This window comes from Bacillus rossius, chromosome 12 (genome assembly GCF_032445375.1).
Source record: "Bacillus rossius redtenbacheri isolate Brsri chromosome 12, Brsri_v3, whole genome shotgun sequence".
Classification (NCBI taxonomy): domain Eukaryota; kingdom Metazoa; phylum Arthropoda; class Insecta; order Phasmatodea; family Bacillidae; genus Bacillus; species Bacillus rossius.
The window spans coordinates 8,231,857-8,259,590 of NC_086339.1; the positions used below are offsets into that span (position 1 = coordinate 8,231,857).

Consider the following 27,734-nt stretch of genomic DNA (forward strand, 5'->3'; position numbering starts at 1 on the left):
CAGCGAATTCTAACGTCGGGTGCGAAAACCATGTTGTGGTTATCGTTCATAAATGTAGTTGGAAATACAATTCGCGTGTAATTATCACGCTCGGCAATGTTTTGAAGAATTCTACGTAAAATTTCGTATCCGGGTTTCGTATTACAAGTTTATTTTCAGGACCATTGTTTATTACAGTAATGTGTGACTTCGGTTTCGAGCTGGGTACTCCCTCGGACGACCTGCAGGCACCGCGGAGAAGGCAGAAGGACGTCACAGTGTCCTTAGAGGAGGAGGAAGACGTGACAGCATCCTCAGAGGAGGAGGATGATGTCACAGTGTCCTTAGAGGAGGAGGATGATGTCACAGTATCCTCAGAGGAGGGATAAGACGTCACAGTGTACTTAGAGGAGGAGGACGAAGACGTCAAAGTGTCCTTAGAGGAGTACGAAGACGTCACAGTGTTCTTAGAGGAGGAGGAAGATGTCACAGTGTCCTCAGAGGAGGAGGGGGAAGACGTCACAGTGTCCTTGGAGGAGGAGTAAGACGTCACCGTGTCCTCAGAGGAGGAAGACGTCACAGTGTCCTTAGAGGAGGAGGAGGAAGACGTCACAGTGTCCTCAGAGGAGGAGGAGGAAGACGTCACAGTGTCCTTGGAGGAGGAAGACGTCAGATTGTCCACGGAGGTGTAATGGCAGGGGGGTGGGAAGGGAGGAGGAACGAGGGGCCGACTGTATCTGGTTCAATCCCGCCAGTGGTTCAGGAAGAGGAGGGGGCGGGGCAGCGGACAAGGCGGCGGGGCGTCTCGCGGGAGCAGCACACCGCGCCATGACGCCCGCCAGACAGCTGCTGCGCCACTGGAGGTCCGCCGTGGTGGTACTAGCCCCGGCGCTGCTGGCTCCCCTCGCGCTGCACGGACAGGTGAGAGGGGAAGCCTGCAACTCACGTGGTTTCGGTTCCCTACCACGTTCGTGCAACTTCGGGTTTTCTCTCAAAAATTGAAAATTAAAAATAAAAAAATCGAAGGGTTAGGTTAGGTTAGGTTAGGTTAGGTCAGTCACAACATGCTTGTTTTCATTGGAAACTTCTGATTTAGCGGCTGAAGTGACGTTAATACCAAAAACGCAAAACTTCGGAAATCTTCGGAAATTCTTGCAGGGAACCGAAACTATGTGAGTTGTAGGCTTCCCAGGTGAGAGCCCAGCCCCTCGCCCCTCGCCGGCAAACCCTCCCGCCTTCACTGTTACCAACCACAGCAATTTTCCAACGAAGAAAACACGCCGTCTTTTGACTTACCCCGTGTTCGAAACAGAAGTAAAAATTACGAGTGGACAAAATAAAAGTGTTCCTTCTGTAGACTTGACCAGTTATTTTTTTTTTTTTATGTTTTGTTGATATTATTAAGACAATATTTTGGATTCATGTTCAAACGTAAGTGATCTCAGTGTCCGTAAATTTACGAATGTTCCTGGATAATTTGTAACAAGCGTTCCTCGTTAATTGAAGGTGGACATTTTTTTAAGCGGGCACACATTCGGGGTGCATAGCTTAAAAAAAATTAAACCCTCGAACTGGGTCTGTTTAAGAAATTCATTCAATATTACGCTGAGGGGGGATGAGTTTTTCCTTTTTCCGTTTTTTTACCGTCAATTTATAAGAGTGTTTTTAATAACAATTGTTTATGCATGAAACATCCTGTACAAATTCTTGAAAGTACCACGCATCGTGCCTTTTTTTTCTTCTTTTCTCCACCGTATGATTATATGGCCAACCCTAATAAATCTCACAGTTTTTCCACGCTCGAAGAGAACAGACTGCGCGCCAGTCCACACAGCCTTGCGCTTAGAGTCGACGCAGCGCTAGAAGCACCAGCGAGCGTCGCGATTATCGTCCAGTCTCGCCAACACAAGTGGGAAGCCTTTATTTCACAGACGAGAGAGCCACACCCGAAGTTCCCCGAAGTTCATGCTCGCTTTTTTTTCCGTTCAATCTCATTGTATAAACCGGTGTGGCATTAAATTTTGCGGTCGATTAGGGTAGGTTAGCTACATTATAAATACTTTAAAACATTGTGGATGGTTGGTTATATTAGTTAAGTATAGCTACATTAAAAATACTGTAAAATCATTTTATGGTTGCTTAGCAAATAACTTTTTAATATGTAGCTATCCAGGGCTAGGAAACCGTTTACATGATTTCAGAGTATCTTTAATGTAGCTATCCTAACGAAATCCACCGTCCACAATGTTTTATAGTATTTATAATGTAGCTAACCTAACATTTTACAATGAACAAAAAAAATCGAAGATGCACGATCGGGCGTTTGGCTCTCTTGTGAAAAGAAGGCTTCCCAAAACAAGTACACCTCTGACTATTGCACCCCGCGTGACTAGATGTGTACACTGCCCTGTGCACCTGCAGGCTGGCCAATCCCACGATGCGTGCTACCACTGAGACTGCTCTTTCAAGACGTACAAAGCTTCAACTTGAGGCGCACTTAGAAACTTCTCCAGCCCACATATCTCCCAACTCAATGAATTTACATAAGTTAGGTTAGAGGAAAGAAAAATTGGTTGTCTGTAAAGTCGATTTACGGACGATAGTTTAACGTGACAACGTCATAACAAAACATTGATGAAATGATTGCATACTTTTATGAATAAAATTGAATCATTTTTATTGAATTATCACTATTTTGTATGGATACAAAGAAGGAGTGAAATGAAATCTACAATTTAATTCATAAATGTAATTTTATTTGCACTCATTAATTAAAAAATGTTTATTACTTTAACTAAGAGATTATTTTAACTATAACTTTTATACATGTTTGCTATTTAACTTCTTCCAATCTGTGTTATTCTGTTAAGGATAGGACGATGATAGGAAAAGTAGGAAACTAATGGGAGTGTTTCAAGTTTAATGTGCCTCGAAAAAGTCAAATCGATGGTTGTTCCATTCGAGTGGAAGAGAGATAGATGCGGCGCAAGCGTACAATGAGCGTAACGGGACAATGTGCGTAACGGGACAGTTAGTCATCCTTTTTCGTGCGTGCAGCCGGCGTTCATCGATTTATTAGACGTTGTCATGTCAAAAAAAAATTCCAATGACAATTAATATGCCACTTAACTGCACAAATGTTTACAGGGTATGTAATTCTAACAAAACAAGACATATATTACTAGGATTGAATATTAATTACAAGGAATAAAGCACGATACAAACTAAGTAAACAAATTATTTGCGACTAAAAAATCTAAAGCATATAAGATTCTTAGTGTTATTTGACGTTTAAGCGTTAAAACTAATATTAAGAAATTACTTATTACTGACTATTACAAGATTTATGCAAGACAAACTTTTAAAATCCACCATTTAACTACAGTAAATTAAAAAAAAAAAGAAATGTAAATTAATTTCTAAAATTCTAACATATTCTTTAATAGCCATTCACACATATTCACGCAATCTCAATAACATATCACACTTTTATTTGTTTGTGACTGTATAACTTAAATTGTATGCATTGGTCATATGTGGCAACAGAAAAAAAAATTATAGAACATGGTGGAATCATTCAATTATTATGAATATTAATTATTATAAACACTTGCCTGATAAGTAGCAAATAGCGTTTGAAACAAAGATTTGCAACAAAACATCAATTTAAATATCCCAAGGAGAGTGCAAAAGTGCAAATTTGAGTAAATTTTAAGGTACTTTTTTTGTGATTTTATCTATGACTGCGCCTTACAATTTAGTTTTTGTGCTCTTCAATTTTCTGAAGAAAGATATTTTTCTATGCATTTTCGGGTTGTTCAAGCTCATATTTCAATTTTTTACAAAACAATTGCTGTCTCAATGCGAAGTTCCTTACAAACATTTGCAATCCCAGCTTATTTGTGTTTTATTAGTGTGCCAACTTTTACAAGTCAGGCAGGTACTTTTATGAAACATTTCAGTTTAAAAATAATAAATAATTTCGGTTGACACTTATAACTTGTAGTTTGCGGACTTGCAGCCGTTATACGAGCGCTTGTTAGATTGCAAAAAAGTATTCCCGCGCCAACAGTTTATTCGTTGTGATTGTCGAACCTTTTGTGAGAGATGCCAGTGCCACCCTTGGACCAGGACAATCATGAAGAATTTACTTCAGCAAAAAACTGCTGCGATTCGAGTGCCGACAGCAGACATGTAACCACGGGGGAAAATACTCAACCAATCACGAAACACAGGCGAGATGCTACAAAAGTTTCAACGCGCATCCAGAGTCTCGGATGTCTTGTCGCGAGAGATACACATTCCCCTTATCAGCACGGAATGGGGCCTCGGGGAACAACTCCGCCGCATCCATTCGCACGTATTGACCTCCTCAAGTGGACGTCGCCAGCTGCCGAGACGTCTCAGCCACGTGACGTCACGAGGAGATGACGCCACGGACTATAACTAGAGACCGGAAAAATTCGCGGGTTCAATGACCTCCAGGATAGACTCCAATATCCTCTACACACTCGGGCAAATGCCAACTGTTCATAGGCTGCTGACTTGTGAGTCGTCTCGACTGGGTGGCCTGTGATTCGACACTTCTATGAGTGAGGGTCTTTAATTGGCCCTCAGTCCTCCAGATTAACAGTGAACCAATGACAGAAGCAGCACTAAGGTATAATTATTTGAATTTTAGCATAACTCAAAATAACCCGCGAATTTTTCAGGTCTCTAACTAAAACTGGGGCTTCAGCGAGCCGTGAATCAAGCGCTTGTCATTAATTGAGCGAACGTAAGTTTGGAGAAGATGGCACGTCGGTCGAATATTACGAAAGAACTCTTGGAACACCTCGGGAGGAAATGTTTCAGCGCTAGGTGGTTGTGGATCTCAGACCTAACTATCTCGCCGATCCAAGGCGTGTGCACTGTAGAAAAAAAAATCGTTAACATTACATGTACAAATGTTTAGTGTTTTTACATATCGCGAAGTTAATGTGAAAATTTTTTCCGGTCTCTAATGACAGAAAAGTTAGGACACACACGAACACGAGACGTAGTTTGAACATGTAGCAGGTCCCTGGATATATATTTATTGTGAAATCATCACTTATAAGTTGGGACCGGGAACACTCGCGGCTCCAATGACCTCCACAATCCTCTGCACACTCGCCTGTTCATTGGCTGCCGAATTGTGCTGAGGCACCTCAGCTGGGTAACTTGTGATTCGATACGTCTTTGATTGAGGGTCTCCCATTGGCCAATATTTCTCCAGATTAACAGTGAAACAATGGTGGTATTTTAATTTTAGCATATCACAAAATGAACCACCGAATTATTCAGGTCTCTACTTATACGTGGAAACATTTTTTTTCGCGGTTTATGTTACCATCAGGCAGGAACTGAAAGAAATTCGCGTGTTCAATGGCCTGCAAGGATAGAATCGACATTCCCCTCAATAATAATCGGGCAAATGTGAACTATTCGTTGGTTAATGACTTGAGAGACGTCTTCGCCGTTTGGTCACAGATTGGACAATTCTCTGGTCGAGGGTTTTCCACTGGCCCACATGAACTGTGAGTCAACAGCAGAATCAGCTCGTTGATATATGTATTTCAATTTTAGCCTGTCGCGAATTGAATCAGTGAATTTTTCCGGGTCTCTCTCTACCATCAAATTGCCCTTCAAAGAACTGTATGTTTTGTCTTGGGTGTGTGATTGGTTCGTCGTTACTCTGGCACGCTTTGTCTTGTTTTTGTCACGTTTCAACTGTTGTGCTGAATTTTTTGGGTTCAATATTTTTGTGCTGTCATCACATGTGGGGGTTTTTTCGTTCTGTTAGTCCATTTTTCTTTGTTTTTCTTTGTTTGTTGACCATATTCCTGTTATGGAATATTATGTGGTGTTTATATCCTGTTAACAACAGCATTTGTTTTGCTTAATTTGTGTGTTTTTTTTTTTTTTTTTAGTTTTTTTTTAGTTTTCTTCTACAGATATTCGTGTGCTTAGCAATGGCGTATGTCCAAAAGTATACATCAACTCATGCACTCCCATTGCACAAATCTTTCACAGATAATTTCAAAGATAATACGCCCTGAAAGTCCTCCAGCCAATGGTAGACGCGTAGCTCTCGGCTGTGTGGACTCAGCGTGACTCTAGCGAAAGAGGAAGATGGAGTCCAGCACCAGTCCAACACCATCACTATAGAGAGTGAGCAGAAATATACGGGGTCCAACTTGTCGGTAAAAACATTCCGCGAAATGACAGGTTATCTCTGTGAATAGTCCCTGACTGTTGTGCAAGACGTCAGCCAATCTAAACTGGCCCCGCCCTCGCGAAGCTGAGGGAATGAAGCGAGCGTTACGCCCTCCACTTGATGCCTTGATTTGCTGTCAAGGGAACCGTCTCTCGCCCGGGGAAGCGGTCCCAGCACAACCGAGGCTACACGCGCTGCAAGACAGCACATCGTGGGCTCGTTCAACGCATCCAAGGGATAATTTTTAGTGGTGTTTCCTATAAGTAGAAAAAATTCGCGGATTCATTTCGTGATAGTCTAGAATCCAAAAACGTTTGCCCTTTTACTGCATCAGTGATTGGGCCACAGTTTATCTGAATGATACTCGGCCAATGAAAAACCTTAAACAAAAGAAGTATCGAATCACTAGCGTCCCAGATAACAGGTGTCACGAGTCAGTAACCAATGAGCAGATGTAATTTTCCCGAGTGCATAGAGGATCATGGAGTTTATCCTACAGGTCATTGTAATCGCGAATTTTTCCGGTCTCTACCTATAAGACGTTTTTAGACTTACTTGCGTTCGCCTTTACCCCTGTCAAGGTTTCCAACTTAAATGCCTATTCGATATTGTTTTTTTTTAATACAAAACCGTTAATAACCGAAAAAAAATCGTGGATTAATTTTTCGATGGGCAAAAATTAAAATAGTTATATCTTAGTGCTGCCTTTGCTATTGGCTCACCACTCATCTGGAGGACTCTGGGCCGATGAGAAACCCTCTACCAAATATGTATCGTTGGGACGTCTTACAAGACAGCAGCCAAATGAGTGGGTGACATTTGCCGCAATAAACGTAGAACTGTGGAGTCCATCCTGGAGGTAATTGAACCCGCGAATTTTTTTTTTCCAGCCCCTACCCATGCGACTTAGAATTCTACCTAATAAAAAAGGGGGGGCCATCGAGGTAACATCGCTGCCCCAGCGACCTGACTCTTCTGTAGCCGCGCATCGACGGGCCTGTGCTTCGAGGCCCCCACCCCGCCCACCAACACTCACTGTGAGCGAGGCTTCACAAGAAACCACGCCCTTCGACAACTGCTCAAGATATCCGAGTGTCGTTGTCTATTTGCGAAGGCGGATGAAGTTCCGTTTCCGTATTCCGTTCATAAACTGTATTTTTTAGTAAAGTTAAAATGGCTCAAACGCTTGTTTTCGGAATAATTTTTAGACCTGTATCTTCAGTTCTCCGGCATGTAATAATTAGAGACCGGAAAAATTCGTGATTTCAATGACCTGTAGGAAATACTCCATGATCCTCTATGCACTCGGGAAAATTACATCTGCTCATTGGCTACTGACTCGTGACACCTGTTAACTGGGACGCTAGTGATTCGATACTTCTTTTATTTAAGGTTTTTCATTGGCCGAGTATCATTCAGATAAACTGTGGCCTAATCACTGATGCAGTAAAAAGGAAAACATTTTTGGATTCTAGACTATCACGAAATGAATCCGCGAATTTTTCAGGTCTCTAGTAATAATGTTACGGTTACCGCTCAAATCTCGTGCACGACGAGAAGACTGCGCGCCAGTCCATAGAGGCGACACCGCGCTAGAAGCACCAGCGAGCGTCGCGCTTATCATCCCGCCTCACCAACACAGATACACCCCTGACTAGGCGGGCCTCTTGATACGAAAAGTGTGTGGCTAAGGGTATGCATTTCTTCCCGAAAATATTTCGGTACTAGTATCAGGTGCGGGTTTCGTGATTGGTTGATTTTCTTTCAGATGCATTTCAACTGTCAGCACGCCGACCACAGCGTTCTGGACGGCCCGGTCAAATAAGGCAACTCCTTCTCTTGCATGACGGCTGGCTATTACAAACAATAAACCGCTGGCTAATGATCACTCTTTTTTTTTGTGAAAGATACCTGTCCCATACGCAAAGCCATAATTTGGTTAGAATGTATTTACCACGCACTAATAACTAGGGACTGGAAAAATTCGCGGTTTCAATGACCACTAGGATAGACTCCACGATTCTCTATGTACTCGAGCAACTACCACATGGTCATTGGCTACCGACTCGGGACACCTGTTTACTGCGATTCTTATGATTCGATACTTCTTTTTGTTGAGTGTTTGCCATTGGCTCAAGAGTCCTTCAGGTAAATTGCGGTCCAATCACTGACGCAGCATTAAGTTTGGATTACAGCCTGTCTCGAAAGGAATCCGCGAATTTTTCCGGTCTCTACTAATAACCTCTCATGCCCTGCTCAGGTGTGAGTGGTGAACCGTGGATGAGGGGGGGTTCGCGTGCGCGGAAGAGGCCGCAGAAAGATTCTGGTGTCTCGTGCGGCTTGAGTTGGCGAAGCAGCCGGCAGTTCTTCTGCATCGCGCCGGTCGTCCAGTGGCGAGGCCGCTGAAGCCATCTGCAGAAGGGGAGGGGGGGGGGTGGTGTGTGGCTTGGCTTCGGCCCGGCTCGGGATGAATCTGGTAGTGGCCGGAAACATAGGAGTGTGCGGTCGCCTCGTTAGCGGGAGCCATCGGCGGGAATTAGGAGCCGGGCCGGGGCTAATTGTGCGCCCGTCCAGTTGCAAGTCGCGGGAGGGGCAAGGATTCCGGGAGCGCGCCGCCGGCCACTTGACGGGTCAACAGGACCCCCTCCTCCCCCCCCCCCCCCCCCAGTGGTGGTTGTCACGTGTGCTCGGCCGCTAGACCGGGTACGGCTATCTGTGGAGAGCGTGGTTGTCCAAGACGCTAACTGCCGACCTAGCTGCAAGGTGGCTGCCGTTTCGGGCAAATGTAAAAGGCTGTACTTAGCGTAACGAATTATTTGATCCTTTAGCTATCCAGTGGTGGTGTAATTAAATTTTGGATGGAGATGATAGATGTGTATCTGCAACACCAAACTGTATCCCCCGACATTGTTATCCTTCGTTTTTTTTTTGACGTGATAACGTCTAATAAATCGACGAATGCCTGCTGCACGCACGAAAAAGGATGACTCATTGTCCCGTTACACACATTGTCCCGTTACGCTGTGTCCTGTTACACCCATTGTACGCTTGCGCCGCATCTATCTCTCTTCCACTCGATTGGAACAACCATCAATTTGACGTTTTCGAGGCACATTAAACTTGAAACACTCCTATTCGTTTCCTACTTTTCCTATCATCGTCATATTCTTAACAGAATAACACAGATTGGAAGAAGTTAAAAAGCAAACATGTATAAAAAGTTATAGTTAAAGTTATCTGTTCTTTAAAGTAATAAACGTATTTGAATTAATGAGTGCAAATAAAAGTAAATTTATCAATTAAATCGTAGATTTCATTTCACTCCCTCTTTGTGTCCATACAAAAAAAATATATAATTCAATAAAAAAATTATTCAATTTTATTCATGAAAGTGTGCAATCATTTCATCAATGTTTCGTTATGACGTTGTCACGTTAAACTATCGTCCGTAAACCGACTTTACAGACAACCAATTTTGAAGTGATACTTCTAATGCGACTTCCAACAAGGTTGCGTTAAACGTTTAACGCTACCATGGAGGGGGTATGAAAGCACTGTTGCGTTAAACGTTCAACGCTCCTGGGGAGGGGGAATAGAAAGAGACAGAGCGAGAGTGAATGCGTGGCACTCGAACGCATGCGCGTAGTATACCATTTACAGGCCAGCGCGAGCGTTAGCAACGAGTAGCGTCCAATATTCCAAGCACATGCACGTGGCATTCTTGCTATGCAGCGAAGTGAACTGTGTGAGCGTCGTGAAATTAGCTGAGATACGTACTTGTTGTTCTATTTTATTGTTCTATTTTAATTTACAATATTCATTATTTCATTTACTTTTTTTTTTTTTTTTAGTTTGATTTGATACAATGTGATTTCACTAAAAATCAATTTCTACCCCTTCCTATTTTCATTTCCACATTACGAAGTTTCACTTCTTCCGCGCGGAGGGACTCCGCGCACTATTTTTGTTTTTAATATCCTCCCGCTATGGAAGCCATTTGAAAGACGTGTTGAAGTCAGTGAACACAGTGAACACAGTGTGGTGTGCCCAGGAGGGCCGCTGCGCGCTGGTGGTGGTGCTCATGTCCGTGTACTGGATGACGGAGGCCCTCCCCCTGCCCGTCACCTCGCTGCTGCCCGTGGTGCTGTTCCCGCTGCTCGGCGTGCTGGGCACAGACAAGGTCTGCGCCGCCTACCTGCAGGACACCAACATGATGTTCATAGGTGAGCACTACACACCGCAGCGCCCTACACCCGGGGGGTCAGGAGGGGACACCAGTGGCGTAGCCAGGATTTGTGTATGAGGGGGGGGGGGGGGGTGGTTAAGAAGCATGGCCACCCCCCCCCCCCCGTATTAAAGCGGGGGGTCTGGAGGTCCTCCCCCGGGAAAATTTGGATTTTAAGGAGTAAAATAATGCTATTTCGGCAGTTTTCGGGTTCTTAAATTTAAATATTGTAATGGTAAATTTTTTATTAGTTTTAATATGAAATTTGTTTGAGTTATGAATAAGAAATTAATTAAAATTTGGTGCTGTAGGGAGGGGGGGGGGTTGAACCCCTAAACCACTCCCCCTCTGGCTACGCTCCTGGGGGACAGCCGTCAGACGTGAAACCGTTTATTCTCATCTTTTTTTTCCTTCTGGTGGACTTTTTTTTTTTTAAATATTTGTACCAGTTTTCCTAGCCTGCTTTTATTAACGACTGTAGTTAAGAAGAAAATTAGGTCAAAATATATATTTTTTTCTGTATTATGTGACTTTTTTTTCTTTTGAATTTGAGAGTTTTCAAAAGTGATATACGTTTGTTCACGAGCGCCGTGGACGGAACAACAGTGGCGGAACTGTCAAAGCACCGCAGCCGGACTCAGGGGCGGTGCGGGCTGGCTGTTGTTCGGGTGGTTCCGGTTGGGACCGGCCTGAGAAGTTGTGACGTGTGCAGTTTCGGCAGCTGACCGGCGGCCTACTTCTCGCGAGGCGGCGGTGTACCCCCGCCGTTCCCTTGCGTCACGTACGAGCGCTAGCCACGGGAAGCCTAAGATGTACAAGTTCTGTCCCTGCCCGACCACGCCCGAATATTCACCTTCGGCCAACCTCGGGATTTATTTATACATATATATTTATATTTCTCTGTTTATTTTAATGTAGCTATACTAACCTAACTGACCGTCCATGGTGTTTTAAAGTGTTTTAATGTGGCTAACCTAACCGACCACTTTTAATATTTGAATTCATTTTTTCCCGCGCAAAAATAAAACAAATCCCGAGGTTGGCCGAAGGTGGAATATTCGGGCGTGTTCGGGCAGGGCCAGAACTTGATGGACATCTTAGGCTTCTCGCTGGGCACGCAGTCCCGTCAGGTCTTCCGATGAGCCAGACAGACTAGTTTCACTAGTCCAAGAAACTATCTTCCTTAAGTATCAGTACACCGTCAGGAAGAAATTTATAACCATAAATCCACTAAAAGCACTTTTCAAAATCTAAACTCCGATATTCGTACATTAATTTATGGTTAACCTCGAAAAATTTTCTCTGGTAGAAAGGTTTACGTTCGATAAAAATCTCACGAGAATCATAACAAAACGTTTCAAAAAGTGTCGACCCCACAGCAAAAGTATACGTCGTTCCTCCTCCAGGCAATGCTGTTTACAGTGAAACACCGAACTATAGGGAGTCTGAATACAGAGATTTTTTTTTTTTTTAACAAGCTCCAGTTGTCTGGAACTCCCAAAATCCCTTCGTCGAGTAGAAGTGCATTTTTCGTTGTAATGTCCGCAAGTTTATTGTCATTTATAGCCGTGTAATTATGTTGTGATGTCCGTTAGCATCCTTGCTGTAGTCTCTACAGTAGGGGTATGGGCCGGGGGGGGGGGGGGGTGTTTTGGTGTCCACCAAAGCAAGCGGTGCCTGCTAGGCCAGGGACTCCTCGCCTCCTGTTGAACAATATTGAAAAATTTTTGAAAAATTATTGACTTCGTTTAGCATCAGACTGAACCCAATATGGCTCTGCTCAGTTTTTCGCCTCTTCGCTGGCTGATTTTCTGTGGTCAATCTTTTGTATTTTCAAAATTTTTAAACTTTTACAAATTTCAAATTTTCTTCTCTCCCGTAAACACGACAGTTAAATCTTATGTGAAACCTCCTTCAGTATTTATTTTTTTTTTTCTCAGGCATCAACCCCCGTATTTGAAATATATTTTTTCACTATTTTTGATGTCACGAGTTTTTCAAGTCACTGCTAGTTCGAAGAACTTTCATCGAGAAAAACATGTCCATTTAGCAGCTTCGTGTGGATTTCCAACACTTTTATGTGTATCTTACCGCACTTTTTTTTACGGGCATGGCCTGTACGATCTATTAGCAACAGGATTGAACCATACATGACCCTGCTTGAATAACAAGAGATTCCTTCCTCAAAGAAATCAACCAACGAAGAGAGGGAGGGGGGAAGAAAGCTGCTAGCTCACGCACAAGGTTGCGTTGAGTGAATCAACTATATTATAAAGTGTGCGAATGTATGCACTTGGAGGGCAACAAGTGTGTGTGTGTGTGTTTGTGTGTGTTGGTGAAGTGACGGATGGCTCCTGCTCGCCAGGTGGACTGATCGTCGCCATAGCCGTGGAGCACTGCAACCTGCACAAGAGGATCGCCCTCAACGTGATCCTGCTGGTGGGCACGAGCCCCATGAGGTGACTACCCCGCTCCCAGCATCTCTCCCGTGCTACAGTCACGAGCCGGGCTTGTAACCGCCGTAACTCGGCAACACGCAACCGTTCAGAAACATACAAGATAGAATCTTCAGCTATACTAGTTCAAAATCACGTGGTTATAATTCGAAATAGTTCCAAGTTGTGTGTCACCAATATATACGGGAATTATGAGCTGAATGTTTTATGATCGGTATGAATTGTGATTTTACGAGCTTGGACGTTTTGAAGTTGCGCGGTTCAATGTTGTATGTTTCTAAGAACGTGTTTTAAGATATTTACAATCATAACTCATGTCTTTTATGAGTTATGACAGTTCCAAATTATGATCGTTATAAAGTAGCTTGGCTTCTGGGTTGTAGCCGTGTCCTTGGCAAATAATTCACCGACGTTTCGGTCGACATTGCAGTCACCATCATGGAACATTTTACCTCATCAGGGACCAGTTACCTACAGTAGGTAACTGCTCCATAATGATGGCGACTGCAATGTCGACCGAAACGTCGGTGTAATTATTTGCCAAGGACGCGGCTACAACCCAGAAGCCAAGCTACTTCAGACAATGGCCGTGAAAGCCTGCGAACATTATTATGATCGTTCTAACCTGTGACAGTTCTAAATGCTCTAGTTTATTTCCAGAACCTGAAGTTATGGGCCTTCTATGTCGAGACTTTAGAAGTTACACGTGGACCCTGTCATCAGCGTGCACAAAACAATAACAACCACTGATGTGTTTACGTTAAATTATCTTGGAAATGCATATTCCTGTTTTTTTTTATATATATATAATCGTCTTTTGAACACTCACTCCCCTGTTGTCACAATGCTTGTACGTTTTCCAAACGCATTTTAGTTTCAGGTTCGCCATCATCCTTTATATCTCTACCACGCCATCTAAATCATCCGTAAACGAACAATTTCCTCACATACTGTACCGTGCCCATTTTCTCATCAAGTCCAGTGCTGAAAACCGTTTACTTCGCGAAAATGCAACATACAATAATTTTATTATCATTGTTTCTCATCACATAGTTGTTTTTGTGAATAATACTTTACAAATTACATGAACAAAATTCTCACCGACCTAGTCAAGCGAGGAATGAGCTACTCTTGCCCAGTCAAAGCCCAACAACGAAACGACATTGTAAATATGAGAACAGTTTTTACAAGTCAAGTGACAAAGAAATTCGTCAATTTATTTGTTCTCAGGTTTAAATTAAAACATTTCACTTTTCGTTTGATTGTACCACACTCGCAGTTTATCTCGACACCCTGTTCTACGACTGGATCCCACAATGGCTAGAGAGTATAAGTTTTGTGAACAGGGGGTGGCCACATCTGCATGATTACGTGGTAACTGTAAAGCCTTTTTTTTTCGTTCAGCTAATTATTGCACCATATTGGTTAGACGCCCAAAACATTTGCCGAAGTGTAATGTTTGCATTGTGGAAACAGTTTCAAATAAAAAAATTTTTTATGACTAACACTAACCATTATTAGACGTTAGAAAACACATTAGTATGTAAATGGCGTTTCCAGGACAATGTATCTCTTATGAGACTACGACTTGGCGACTAACTCATTTATTGCTTGCCAATCGTAAAGATTCGGCCATGTTCGGGCATTTTCGCCTCTGGATGCCCATGATTAAGAACCCTGGCGGCCATTTTAGATTACGTCACGCCCGAAGATGGCCGAATCCTTGCGACGGGAAAGACACGGCTGAGAAAGCCACCAAGTCGTAGTCTCATAAGAAATACCTACGTCGTCCCCGTGACCCCTTTTAAATACCACCGAGAACCATTTCCGCCAATTTTTGGGCAGAAAATATGTGGCGAATTTGATGTTAGAGAGACGTCGCGGCATGCCGTCTCCTAGCTCCGTGTTTGCCAAGTCCAGCCGTGCACTGGGCGAAGCTTGTCCGCTGTAGCGGCCGCGGAAGTGTTGCCGCTGGAGGGCGTGTGTGGTGTCCGTCAGGCTGATGATGGGCTTCATGCTGACCACCACGGTGCTGTCCATGTGGATCTCCAACACAGCCACCACCGCCATGATGGTGCCGATAGTGCACGCCGTGCTCGACCAGCTCAACGAGGTAAACCAAACTACATGTGAAAAAAAAAAAAAACACCTGTGCTTGTTGCGTAAAAGGGATCAAGTCAAAATCATGTTTTTGAGAAAATCGCGATTGAAAATTATCAGGTTTCTTGAAGTCAGTTTATTTTTAAGCTTTATTAACTGCTTTAGAACTTTGGATACCCAATAATTGTTTTAAAATAATGTCTCTAATCTCCCTTATCAATTTCGCAAACTTGCCTGTGATGATAACTCATTTTTAACCATTTTTTTACTTAACCCCCTTTACGCAACAAGCACAGAAATATTTCGTCTCATTACGTATACAAAGGATTAGTAATTTTACTTTTTTTGTCACGTAGTTTTGAAAAAAACTGTTAGAGTTAGTGTAATTTTGATGCGTAACATCTTAGCATTCGGTGGTAGCAGTTTCGTGAAGTCAAGGAATGCCTATGTAGAACAACCACGGTGCTGACATCTGTGGAGGATGGCGCAAACCAAAGTTCACACAGACAAAGAGAAACACCGCAAAACTAATGATTCTATAATCGATGTAGCTGCTCCGACAACGAATTCTAGCGGCGGGTGTGGAAACTATACGTGGTATTCGCGTCTCCATAAATGGAGTTGAAAAAAAATTATGTAGTTCTATATCTATCACGCTCGGCATTATTATAAATTTCGTGTCCGAGTTTCGTATTATAAGTGTATCTGCAACATGAAAACACATGAATTGGATTGATACCGAGGAGCACTGAAGAGTCCTGAAAGATTCTTTGGGGGCGGGGGTTAAGCCCCTGTCAACTCTCAAACTTTCGTCTCCAGTTGTATTTAACAATAGAGTTGGAAAGCAAGCATTGAAAGAAAAAAAATAGATTCCAATTTTCTCCACCAAATAAAGTTGTGCAGATAACTTCAAATACAGTTTTAAATCGTGTCACACTATAAAAAAATTTCTTTTTGGTCTCAGCTGATTCAATTTTTTTGTTATAATCTCACTTTTAAATTAAACAAATAAATCTTTACAGTTCTGGATGGAAAATTTAAAACATATTTAAACTGAACTGACTTTAAAACAGATTATATATTAAAATTAATGATAGGTGAATTTTTATAAGTAATTGGCACATCGTTTGCTTTCTAATAGTATTTTTTTTTGCATACGACATTCATATTAACATTATTTGAATTATTTCACTTTCATAACCTCTTTAATCCCACAAGAGTTCACCGTTGACAGATTGGTTGTGACGGAAACACCTCCCCGCCTTGCTTCTCCCCACACTCCCCTCAGATCAGCTGACAGGAGGTGTGACGGGAATGGGTTGCAGCAGAGGAAGGCCGAGAAGGGACAGCCGTCGTCGGCGCCGTGTGTGGTCAGCACCCCCGACTCGGAGCAGGCCAGCGGCGTGTTCGACCCGGAGACGCGGCGCAAGTCCGTGTGCAGGCCCGACTGCGGGTGAGTGCGTCTCTCCGCCGCTCTCCGTCTCTCTCTACCTCTCTCCACCTCTCTCCACCGCTCTCCGCCTCTCTCTACCTCTCTCCACCTCTCTCCGCCTCTCTCCATTGCCCTCTACCTCTCTCGATCTCCCTCTACCTCCCTCCACCTCTCTCTACCTCTCTCCGCCTCTCTCCACCTCTTTCCGTCTCTCTCTACCTCTCTCCACCTCTTTCCGTCTCTCTCTACCTCTCTCCACCTCTCTCCATCTCTCTCCACCTCTCGCCATCTACCTCTACCTCTCTCCGTCTCTCTCCACCTCTCTCCGCCACTCTCCACCCCAATCCGCCACTCTCCCCCTCTTTCCACCTCCCTCCACCTCTCTCCATCTCCCTCCATCTCCATCTACCTCTCTCCACGTCTCTCCACCACTCTCCACCTCTCTCCATCTCTCTCCGCCTCTCTCCATCGCCCTCTACCTCTCTCGATCTCCCTCTACCTCCCTCCACCTCTCTCTAGCTCTCTCCGCCTCTCTCCACCCCAATCCGCCACTCTCCCCCTCTTTCCACCTCCCTCCACCTCTCTCCATCTCCCTCCATCTCCATCTACCTCTTTCCACGTCTCTCCGCCACTCTCCACCTCTCTCCATCTCTCTCCAACTCTCTCCACCTCTCTTCACCTTTCTCCATCTCTCTCCGTCTCCCTTTACCTCTCTCAACACCTAACTTGAAACAAATAAATTCAATCATCCTAAAGAACAGTTACCTCGTGAGTTAGCCCGAAATACTAGTTTTTATACTTTAAGGTTTAAGTTATGTTGTCCAGCGTGTTCTCTTTTTAGGTAGCGTTGCAAAAACGTTTAAAAATTGGATGTTGACAGATAGTTACGCGGAAAAAAATGTAGGTATGCATTAATTTTTTTTAGTGTACCTAATGAAAAAGAGTCTCTTAAAGAGTCTTCAAATAGAGCAACATATTTAATATCAAATTATCAGTTACTAGGTGTACGTCACCAGTAAATAAAAAAAAACAGCAAAATTAAACTCAGTATTCACATAAATGAACTAAAACAATTTTATCAAATTACATTATTATTTATAGTCATGTTGTATACTTTTGAGATTTCTCATTGTTTCATCGGCCTCGGTGGCGCAGTAGGCAGCGCGTAAGTCTCATAATCTTAAGGTCGTGAGTTCGAACCTCACCCGGGGCAAGTTTTTTCCTTCAAATATCAATTTATTGTAATTTTTTTCCAACTTCGTAATGTACTCGCAATATGTGCTTTGATGTCAAATACAAATAACGAGCGCAAGATATTTATTATTCTTCCCTGAAGGATTTTCAACCAGCTTCAAAACTTTCTAGTCACGCATGGAATCGGAGAGACATTTGTTTCTGATGACATCATCCACAAAAAAAAAATTCCTTTCCTGCCAGAATTTTCAGTTTCAATTGCGAATTCATACAGAATTTTTGGGTTTTGGTTTCTATTTTCACTAACAGTTTATTTTGTGGTACATTTACCGATTTGAATTTTTATTTAATGTGGTTTTTTTTTAAGTTAGCGGGAAAAGCTGTCTCTGTAAATGCCGAAATTTAATATTTTTATTTCCGTGATAAGCATTTTGTATTTGTGTATTTTACCAGGTGGGTAGCCAAAGTTATTAAAACAGCCGATTGTTTACTGATTGACAAAGGGATAAGGAGCAAACTCATGCACATAATCATTCATTACTTAATAACATATGTGTGTGTGTGTTTTGCTACGTCGATGTAAACAACTAAACTGTCTCTTACACGGTGCATGAAGACAACAACATGGAAACCTGCGATGTGTTGTTCTCTTTTATCCTTACGCTCTCTGGCTTCACCGTGCTGTAGGCAAGATGAATAAAACCACACGTCACCGCTCTGCCAATTTTACCCGACGTTTACGTCTCATATATATATATATATATATATGTATGTGTATATATATAATCTTTATTTATTTATTTACGAAGCATTCTTATCAAATACTCAATCCCTTTCAATGATTTGCCTAATGAGCAGTTTCCATGTTCTTCCTTTGTGAGAAATAACTCACACGATGACAAAAAGCAAAATCCAGGAATGATGAAATTGTTATGAAATCAGTATTACAAAACTATTTTTTTGGCGACTGGTTTCCAAAGTAATCTCCGAGCCTTAAATCTTCACGCATAATTAACCGTTTTAACGTTCGCTTGGGCAGTAGCGCGGGCTGCTCCATGCGTGAGTCCCTTCTCTGTGCTTGCAAACAAACGATGACAGAGAACCTGTCCTGTGGCGACAAGTATCACCTAACGCAACAATTATTTTTTTGACGTGACAACGTCTAATAAATCGATGAACGCCGGCTGCACGCACGAAAAAGTGTCCCGTTACGCACATTGTTCCGTTATGCTGCGTCCCGTTACGCTCATTGTACGCTTGCGCCGTATCTATCTCTCTTCCACTCGATTGGAACGACCATCGATTTGACTTTTTCGAGGCACATTAAACTTGAAACACTCCCATTCGTTTCCTACTTTTCCTATCATCGTCCTATCCTTAACAGAATAACACAGATTGGAAGAGGTTAAATAGCAAACATGTATAAAAGTTATAGTTAAAATATTCTCTTCGTTAAAGTAATAAACATATTTTTTTATTAATGAGTGCAAATAAAAGTAAATTTATCAATAAAATTGTAGATTTCATTTCACTCCTTCTTTGTATCCATACAAAATGGTGATAATTCAATAAAAATGATTCAATTTTATTCATAAAAGTATGCAATCATTTCATCAAGGTTTTGTTATGACGTTGTCACGTTAAACTATCGTCCGTAAACCAACTTTACAGACAAAGATTTTTTTTTGAAATGAATATTTGTTACGTCGCCGTGTACAGGGAGTGTCTGTGAACCCGTGTGACTCCCGAGGAAGGGGTTGTGCGGGTGTGGCGCGGGCGGCGTGCCGCGCCAGGCGCTGCAGCTCGGCGGGTTGCGTTGTCCCCAGGCCGCAGGGGCACCCGGACGCCGAGACGGTGTGCTACTTCCTGGGCGTGGCCTACGCCAGCAACCTGGGCGGCGCGGGCACGCTGACCGGCTCCGCCACCAACCTCACCTTCAAGGGCCTCTGGGACCAGTGAGTGGCGCCGCAGGGCGAGCAGTGCGACTCTTGCAGCGGGAACCGAAACGGGTCGTTACCACATCGCCGAACGTACAATAACGCCGAATTCCAAATTGACCGCAACGCCGACAGCTAGAAAACTGCTGTGTACCACAACGCCGGAATTCAGTAACGCCGAAAAATGTACCGCAACCTAACCTAACCTAGGCTAGCCTAACCTAGCCTAACCTAACCAAACCTAACCTTACCTTACCTTACCTAACCTTTGTGGCAGTCCTGCAATGACATTTCTCTGCGTTAATGTATTTCGGCGTTGTAGTCAATTTGGCATTCGGCGTTATTGTACGTTCGGCGTTGTTGTGCGTCCCCAACCGAAACCAATGTTTTTGCGCGACATGTGACGCTAACTGTTTGAGTTGTCCATGATAACCTGTTTAAGTTCATCGTTGGGTTTATCCGTTTGACGTCAGCTGATTTAGGCTTGTTCTATGTGGGTTTATTCTTCAATTTTTATTTCTTTATTTTTTTTCCTACGGCAAACAGTGAAAAATTGCGATGGCATACGTCTAAGAAATTGTTTCAACTCAAAATTCCCGATTTCATGAATTATTTAAGTGAAAATTTTGTTTAAATAATCGTTTTGATTTCAGAATAAAACGTGACAACAAAAAAAAACTTTTAAAAGTCATAAACATTTTTTATAAATTAACGTAAAATTAATTCCACAAAATGTAAATTAGTAAATCTTTCTGTGATTAATTTAAATTTTTTATATTGAATGTTATCTAAATTATCACGTCAAAAAAATAAAACCAGGCTCGCTAGAAAATTAAGTGTACTGAATGTTGTTTTTTGTTTAAATTAACTCAAGAACAAATCGTTATATTGTGAATGGTTACAAACATATAAATATGAGCTGATGCGAACGAGTGAGATACATCCTCTCACCTGGCCGGTCTGACGGCTGCAGCCGGCGGGTGGCTAGTGTAACCGAGGCTGCAGCCGGCGGCTGGCCAGTGTAAGCGAGTCCCCCGCGTGTGTGGCGCAGGCTGTACCCCGGCGGCGAGGGCGCCACCTTCGCCACCTGGGTGGTCTTCAACGTGCCGCTCATGCTCGTCAACGTGCTGGCCGCCTGGCTCTGGCTGCAGATACTCTTCATGCGGCTGTTCAGGTGAGATCACCCCCACCTCGCCAAACAACCCCCACCACCCCTTCCAACCACCACACACTGCCACAACTCCCCGCCCAACCAACGCACACCCCCACCACCCAGCCAAACACCCCCCCCCCCCCCCACCACCACCACCACCTGCTCACCCCACACACACCCCCACCTCCCCTTCCAAAACACACTCACCCCCGCATCCCAGCCCAAACCACACACATGGTTTAAAACCCGCATGTTGAGGGCGTATAGGGCTTGCCCTGAGACGCACTTAGAGTCTTCCCTACCTAGACCCCTCCCTTACACACTTAGTTTTAACTTAGGTTAGGAAAAAAAAAAACACCTACCCGCCCAACACACAGACACCCCCACCTCCAGGCCAATCCCTCGCACACCCCCTCCCCTAAATCCAAGTGCACCCCCCACCCCTCAAAACAACCCACACACACCCCACCTCCCCGCCCAACCAACGCACACCCCTACATCCCCGCCCAACACACACACACACCCTATCCCCGCCTACACCACCCCGAATGAACAACATGTGGTCAACGTTATTCCTGCATACGCAAAATACGTTTTTTCTAGATAACACTGGCTATTTCTTACGAAAATTGGCGCATAATTTTATATTTTAATTGGTGTTTCATTCAAAACATTTTCAAAAAGAAAACATGGAAAAGGTTAACGGATATTCAATAATGGTACTTTATATTTATTATGCTTACTAATGTGCGCAGTTAATACTGGGAAAACTAACTATAGGAGGTACTGGGGCAACACAAAACATAAATATTATATATTTAAATATAAATTTTAAAAAAAAAATCCTTTACATGTATACTGAAACTGGCTATAATTTCGTAACCGGTAGAACGCCAAATTATGGGGCAAGAGGTTGCTGGTCCCAGTTCCGGATGGTTGATTTTTTTTTTTCGTTTTGTGGTCATAGTTTTAAGTTAATGTGTAAGCCTTGCCTATTATTTAATATACACACAACTTTTCATTATCCACAATATATTTAACAAAAGATTAAAAGCTCGTATACGTTACTGAGCCCATAACTGTAAATGTGATATGCGCGCATCGCACATCTTGTAACAATATCGGAACGCAGCCGGGTACGATCGACCGCCGCCCCGCGCCGCTGTCGCAGGAGGGACAGCACCAACTCGCAGACGAGCCCGCGGAGGGCGCAGGCCATCGAGGACGTGATCCGCGCCGAGGTGGACCGCCTGGGGCCCGTGACGTTCCACGAGGCGTGCACGCTGCTGCTGTTCGTGGCGCTGGTGCTGCTGTGGTTCTTCCGGCAGCCAGAGTTCATGCCCGGCTGGGCCGCCGCCGTCTCCCCCGTGTGAGTCCCGCCCCCGAGCGGGGGGCAGGGAGGGACCCCTCCAAGGGCGCCGCCGCCACGGTTACTGAACACTCCCCCATCCCCCTTAACGTTCTTTTAAACCATGAGGGGGCACCCCATGGTGGCTTCAGGGTGACTTTTCGGGAGGGGCTATCGCACAAAAAATGACCGTAGTTGCAAAAAATGAAAGTGGTCAGATATTGGCCTTGGAATAGATATTATTTACAAATCACAGGTTTCAAATACAGAACCTTACTAGCTCCATGCAACTTTTGATGAGATAAAAGTTTAACATACGAAATTAAAATATTTAAGTAAACATAAATAAATGTACACTAATCGATAAAATTGGTCTCGGGATGGGGCTGTCGCCCCCCGCCGCCCCCTCTTCTGGAGCCGCTCTTGGGGGCACCATTTTCAAGTCTGGCCAGGGGCGCCAGTCACCCTGACTGCGCCACTGCCAGCCCGCTTCTAAGTTCTCTGGAGACTCTATGACGTTTCGCGCATTCATTTCGTGATAGGTTAAAAACCCGAATATTCATACATCAGTGCTGCCTCTGCTGTTGGCTCGCAACTCATCCGGAGGACTCTGGAACAATGAGAAACCCTCGACCAAAGCTGTGTCGAATCGCAAGTTGTTACGTTGGGACGTCTCACGAGACAGCAGCCAATGAGCGTGTGGCATCTGTATACGTACACTGTTAAAATATTTCCACGCTCAGAAAATTTACCGAGATACTCGTAAATTTCTGGGTACTAAGTTCACTTTCTTTGAGCATGAATCCACAAGAATAATCTTGGTTTTTTTCCCCAGAAAAACTTCAAATCTTGTATAGACTACCCTGCAATAACACTCTTTGTGTCTTCCACGTATGTGTTAACCTTGTTTACTACGAAAAACAGTGCTCGGAACTAACTTGGCTTCTGGATTGTAGCCGCATCCTTAGCGAATAATTCACCGACGTTTCGGTCGACATTGCAGTCGCCATCATCAGAGAGCATTTAACTCCCTGATGATGGCGACTGCAATTTCGACCGAAACGTCGGTGAGTTATTCGCCAAGGACGCGGCTAAAACCCAGAAGCCAAGTTATTTCAGCCAATGGCCGTGAAAGCCTGCGAACAGTGCTCGGAAGTTTAATAAAAAATGCCATGTTTTATACGGAGAACTCTTCTTTTTGTCTTGGGCGAATTTTTCATTGAAATATCCGTAAATGTATTGTAATTTCTAACAGTGTAGACATGTGGAGTCAAGGAAAACCTTATACGAATATGGTTTACCCTGTCCTGGGAACGGTCGAGAAACAGCGCGTGTGTTGTGTGTGTGTTTCAGACCTGTGATGGACGCTACTCCTGTGATGCTGATAGTGATTCTCTTCTTCATACTGCCTTCGGAACTCAGCTTCCTGTCCTACTTCAAGAGGAATGGTACGTTGTCGGCACCCCCTGTTCGTCCCGAGGACATTAAATTCCCTTTCGGCGGTGGATGCATAGCATGACTATCTTGTTTTACCAGTAGCGTAGGAGTAATTTGGTTGGGAACAAGATGTGGCAGTTGCCACCCCAGAATTGTTCAATTTGCACGATAAAAGATCAGGCAGAACACTCAAACGATTATAGAAAGACGCCATCTTGGTTTCAGTTTTTGTAACCCACATACACAAACATGCATGTATATATATATGTATATATATATATATATATATATATATATATATATATATATATATATATCAGCATTGCACATAATGTTTTATGGAATACCCTATTACTAATTGTAACCAAATGCTTTAAATAGTTAATTATTTGAAAATACAACATTGGTGTTCTGCAATTAATTATTTATTTTGCATCAGAGTGACTAAAACTGTGATAAACTGTCAAAATGTATTATTTTATTATCATGCAAAAATCAACAAATATTAAAATTTAAAAAAGTATTAAAATAAATTATAATTAAAGCTAATGATATATTTAATGTTCACGAGCTGGGTGGTCACAATCTGGCAACAGTGGTCGCCGTTTGCCCTGTACTGCAGTCTAAGCGTGGGACGGACTACAGTGGCGCTCTTGGTGTTGCAGAGAGGAATGCGACAAAGCCCGCCCCCGCGCTGCTCAACTGGAAGCTGATCCACGAGAAGGTTCCTTGGGGACTCGTCTTGCTGCTGGGTGAGCGTGGAAGCTGAGAGTGGTCGGGAGACGGTTTGTCGTGGTCTACTTTAAGTCACTCCCCACCTCACCCTCATCAGACTGCTACGCCAAAACTTATTGCGGAAATATTTCTTGACCACGCTTATGGCGAGTTAGAAGCTTCTTGGGGCTACTAACAAGGCCCTGCGCTTGCCCATTTCATATATATATTTTTTAATTTTCTTGTTAAAAATATGAATGTTATAGGTAAAATGAAAATTTAATTTTTTTTTCTAGCATGCAATTTAAAGTGTTGTACAATTTCAGTTTTCAAGTCATGATTTCATATTTTTCATAAATATATTTTTTAAACAATTTTCACAAAGAAAAAACTTTACTTCAACCATTGTTTCGGGCATCTCTCCAACATGGTCCAGACCACTAGCTGGTAAAAAAAATAATAAGCGGACTCACACATTATTCACATTCTAATACATGCATGGCCACATTCTGTTGGTGAGTACGCCACAGGGTTGTTGGATGCCATTGTTGTACACACAGATTCTTCGTTTTTTTTTTTTACTCTTCAACGACACAATTAAAATTCATTAATTTATAAACAAATACAGTGGGAAATGATTCGGATTGAGCATATCAATGATTTTTTTTTTACAAAACTTGAATTATTTGGATCTCGCTCAAGCAATGAAGAAAGCATCATCTTTTGAAAATATTTCTGGTGGAGGAACACCGGACCAGCCGCTTTTCTCTAGAAAAGGGAGGGGTGAGGGGCACTTCCATACGACTCCCTTATTCAGACCCCAAAAACAGGCATATCAAAGATGTATTCTTGTTATCAGGGGCGCAACAACAGGGGGGGCAAGGGTATTGTGCCCCCCCCCCCTCTGAAACCACGAAGTGGGGGCAAACGGGGGCAAAGAAAGTGCTGTGTAATCAATTTTTAGATAGTAAAACTGCTTAAATATCACCATTTTCAAACCTTGAAATACAAATTTTTCCGGGGGAGGACCCCCGGACCCCCTGTTTCAATAGGGGGGATCGATGATTCTTTATTAAAAGATATATTGCCCCCCTTTAGGAAATCTAGTTGTTTCGCCCCTGCTTGTTATAGCTTCACTCTCCCGCGTGTGACGCTTGTGCCTGGCCCCCCGCAGGAGGAGGCTTCGCGATGGCGGCGGCCAGCAAGGAGTCGGGCCTCTCGGAGCTGCTGGGCCGCAAGCTGGCCGGCCTGCAGGTGCTGCCGCGGGTGCTGATCCTCGCCGTCGTCTGCACCGCCACCACCTTCATCACCGAGGTGTCGTCCAACACGGCCGTGGCCAACATCGTGCTGCCGGTGCTCGCCAACATGGTGGGCATCCCGAACTAACTCCCGCTGATCCCACGGAGTTAACGGCGTGCTGTGATCTGTAGCTAACCTCGCCGTCGCCATGTTGATACGCCCAAAACATTATGGAATCGTGTGCTTGATAATATCTTGTGATGGTTAGTATATGGGGAAGCCTTCTTTTCACAGACGAGAGAGCCAAATGCCCAGTCGTGCATCTTCGGTTTTTTTTTTGTTCATTGTAAATAAATATGGCGGTGTTGATAAAAGGATACTAATGGTCAATTAGGTTAGGTTAGCTACATTATAAATACTTTAAAACATTGTGGACGGTTGATTTGGTTAGGATAGCTACATTAAAGATATGGAAAAAAAACATGAACTTAGGGGAACTTCAGGTTTTGGCTCTCTCGTCTGTGAAATGAAGGCTTTCCTAGTATGTGTGAATAATTAAAAACCATCACTTTCATTTTAATTCCTAAGTAATCATTCGTAAACTAGCCTTTTTCAAACAGATCTGTTCTCCGAGTGCAAGGGTTCGTTCCGAAATAGGTTATCGGCTCGGGTGAACTGCAGTGCGAGTGCAGGCGAGAAACAGGCACAGTAAGTGCAGGGAAGAGGAGATGACATTTTTGTGGTTGCAGGCCGTGCAGATGGGCACACACCCGATGTACTTCATGATGCCGGCCACGCTGTGCTGCTCGTATGCCTTCATGCTGCCCGTGGCCACGCCACCCAACGCCATAGTGCTGGCCGCCTCCAACATGCGCACCACGGACATGGTGGGTCTTGGTCTCAGTCGGGGGATTCCCCACAGAAGGAACTAACTATTTAATATTGAAATTCTAGACGAATATTTAGCTGGGTGTAATTTAAAACTTATTCAGATACTTTAAATGATATGATATTGATTAGTATATTATTTTTTGTTCCTGTAAATTACAAGAAACATTAATGAGAAAACTTTTGTTTTTATGATAGTGTAATTAGACCTTTAATTAGAAATAAAGAAATTATATTTAAAATATGCAGTTTTTTTATAAAAAAAACATTTGTTTTAAACCATGTTTTAAACATCTGTCGTTCGAATCAGCCAACCTTGCTTTTGAACGAATACCAGCACACCTTATAACCAAACATAGCCACCACAGATCGGAATAATTGGTTTCTCATTCCTCCCCTCGACCTTGCAGATCAAAGCTGGCTTCGGCATGAACATCATCTGTCTGCTGATACTGCTCGTGCTGTTCCCGACCTTCGGCTTCTACGTCTACAGCCTGGGCGAGTTCCCGAGCTACGCCAACGTGTCCGCAGTCGCCAACACGACTCTGGAGGTCGCCATGCTTCGCAACATCTGAGAGTCTAGAAGAAGAACTTCTCGTCTATACGGCGGAACCCCAAGCATTTGTGAAGTACCAACCTCACCCGCCGGGACTCTTACACATAAATAAAACTCTTCAATTTTAGAGGCCCGAAAAATTCGTTTCTAAGGCAACTCGATGGACTGGACTTGTAAAATTGTCTAACATCATTCTGTTTGACCATATTTCACATGACATCCCCTGAAAGCCTCCCTAGGGAAAACCATCCCGCCAGCAAACGAAATGCCAGATCATGTGCGGCATCTTAAGGCACGGTGGGAACACTTCTCAGGTTCGAGACGAAACAGTGTGATAACTTACGATCAAGACAGCAAGTTTTTTTCATTCTCATTCTCTTCAGCAATATCTGAAAATTCTGGCCATTTACTTATCATCTGCCTAGCGTGTAAGGACTCCTTATTTTTATGCTCAGGCGAGATACATTACTTAAGGTACCTATATTACTGATATTTAAGTCTGCCAATTACATTGTTTTATTGAAAGCAATAATAGCTCCAAAATTTAAAAAATATATAAGTATAAGTTTATGTACATGCCTTATTAACTTTTTAAGATCTAAAGTATTTCGCACAAACCTAAAATAATTTTGTGGTTTATAATTAACTATGTGATAATAATTTTGTACTTAAAAAAATCTATGTATTTATTTTGTGCTTAATTTTTTTCTCGAAAAAGTTTATTTTCAAAATTTCCTAAGCATTTAATTGCATTTTTTTTCTAAACGAAAATTAAAAAGTGCCAATTTGTTCGTTATAATTAAATACTTTTTAAATATAATCTCCTTATGTATATATT

General features: G+C 43.1%; 1 protein-coding gene and 1 non-coding gene across 2 annotated transcripts; both read left to right on the top strand.

The window, feature by feature from the left end:
- Positions 1 to 807: 807 nt before the first annotated feature.
- On the top strand, positions 808 to 27,603 carry LOC134537244 (protein I'm not dead yet). Its single transcript, XM_063377512.1, has 13 exons — positions 808 to 900; positions 10,269 to 10,440; positions 12,808 to 12,901; positions 14,897 to 15,011; positions 16,324 to 16,451; positions 19,451 to 19,579; positions 20,613 to 20,735; positions 21,886 to 22,083; positions 23,416 to 23,510; positions 24,165 to 24,251; positions 25,388 to 25,581; positions 26,202 to 26,339; positions 26,751 to 27,603. Exons 1-13 carry the CDS (start codon positions 808 to 810, stop codon positions 26,913 to 26,915), a joined length of 1,731 nt encoding a protein of 576 aa, XP_063233582.1. The 3' UTR covers positions 26,916 to 27,603.
- Trnam-cau (transfer RNA methionine (anticodon CAU)) lies at positions 17,571 to 17,643 on the top strand. Its single transcript has one exon. It is a non-coding gene; the product is annotated as a tRNA-Met (tRNA).
- Positions 27,604 to 27,734: the final 131 nt, after the last annotated feature.

What these genes read in the sequence shown, in the direction of transcription:
- LOC134537244 (XM_063377512.1), top strand. Translation starts at nt 808, where the DNA reads ATGACGCCCGCCAGACAGCTGCTGCGCCACTGGAGGTCCGCCGTGGTG. An exon ending in GTGTGCAGGCCCGACTGCGG is followed by an intron (nt 16,452 to 19,450) that starts GTGAGTGCGTCT and finishes CGTTGTCCCCAG; the next exon opens with GCCGCAGGGGCACCCGGACG. An exon ending in CTCTTCATGCGGCTGTTCAG is followed by an intron (nt 20,736 to 21,885) that starts GTGAGATCACCC and finishes CCGCTGTCGCAG; the next exon opens with GAGGGACAGCACCAACTCGC.